The following is a 1,203-nucleotide window of genomic DNA, read 5'->3' on the forward strand; positions in this document are numbered from 1 at the left end:
GTTTATAACTTTAGCTATTAACGGATACACAATGTATTATAATTTGAATTACAACTGGACAAGTGCATATAGACAGTGCATTTCATATCAACTCACTCGTGCCTTCGGTCTACAAACTATAAAATAACTAGACTACAAAGAAAGACGCAGCTGCGTAAATGTAATGTCACGCTTCAATGAACATAATGTCACAAAGCACAAAACGTACGCTACGGCAATAGCTCTCTCTCTCTCTCTGCCTGTATATAACAACACCTCTTTCATATAATTTCTCACCAAAACTTCCACAAACAACTTAAAACTATGGCTTCAAAGTCCACAGCAATGTTCCTAGCATTGCTCTCTTTAGTGACACTAGTTCTGGCTCTCGGGGCTAATGCCGGTGGAATCGCAATATATTGGGGTCAGAATGGTAACGAAGGCACATTAGCAGAAACATGTGCTTCAGGGAATTACCAATTTGTAAACGTGGCTTTTCTCACCACCTTCGGCAACGGCCAAACCCCTGCAATCAACCTAGCCGGTCACTGTGACCCAACGACAGACGAATGCATCAAATTGAGCCCAGAAATCAAGTCATGCCAAGCCAAGGGGATTAAAGTCATACTGTCCATAGGAGGAGCTTCAGGGAGCTACTCTCTAACTTCAGCTGGTGATGCAAGGCAAGTTGCAACTTACTTGTGGAATAATTTCTTGGGAGGGCAATCGTCGTCAAGGCCATTGGGAGCTGCCGTTTTGGATGGAATTGATTTTGACATCGAGGGAGGGACTGACCAACATTGGGATGACCTCGCAAGGTACCTCTCTGGATATAGCAAGAGAGACAAGAAAGTTTACTTGACTGCTGCCCCACAATGTCCCTTTCCTGATGCTTATGTTGGAAATGCACTTAAGACAGGCCTCTTTGACAATGTTTGGGTTCAGTTCTACAACAACCCTCCCTGCCAGTACGCTTCTGGGGATGTGACCAACCTTGAAGACGCGTGGAAGCAGTGGACTTCAGCCATCCCTGCAGATAAGATTTTCTTGGGATTGCCTGCTGCACCTCAGGCTGCTGGTAGCGGGTTTATTCCTGCTACCGATCTTAGCTCACAAGTTCTTCCGGCTATTAAAAGTTCGGCTAAGTATGGAGGCGTCATGCTTTGGTCCAAGTATTATGATGATCTTGATGGATACAGCTCCTCCATCAAGAATGATGTCTAG

At 44.8% G+C, this 1,203-nt stretch overlaps 1 protein-coding gene across 1 annotated transcript; it reads left to right on the forward strand.

Annotated features, from left to right (window-relative positions):
* Positions 1–303: 303 nt before the first annotated feature.
* On the forward strand, positions 304–1,203 carry LOC137733148 (hevamine-A-like). The gene has a single exon (XM_068472307.1). The coding sequence runs from the start codon at positions 304–306 to the stop codon at positions 1,201–1,203; it is 900 nt and encodes a 299-aa protein (XP_068328408.1).

Source organism: Pyrus communis, chromosome 5, assembly GCF_963583255.1.
Source record: "Pyrus communis chromosome 5, drPyrComm1.1, whole genome shotgun sequence".
NCBI lineage: Eukaryota > Viridiplantae > Streptophyta > Magnoliopsida > Rosales > Rosaceae > Pyrus > Pyrus communis.

What these genes read in the sequence shown, in the direction of transcription:
- LOC137733148 (XM_068472307.1), top strand. Translation starts at nt 304, where the DNA reads ATGGCTTCAAAGTCCACAGCAATGTTCCTAGCATTGCTCTCTTTAGTG.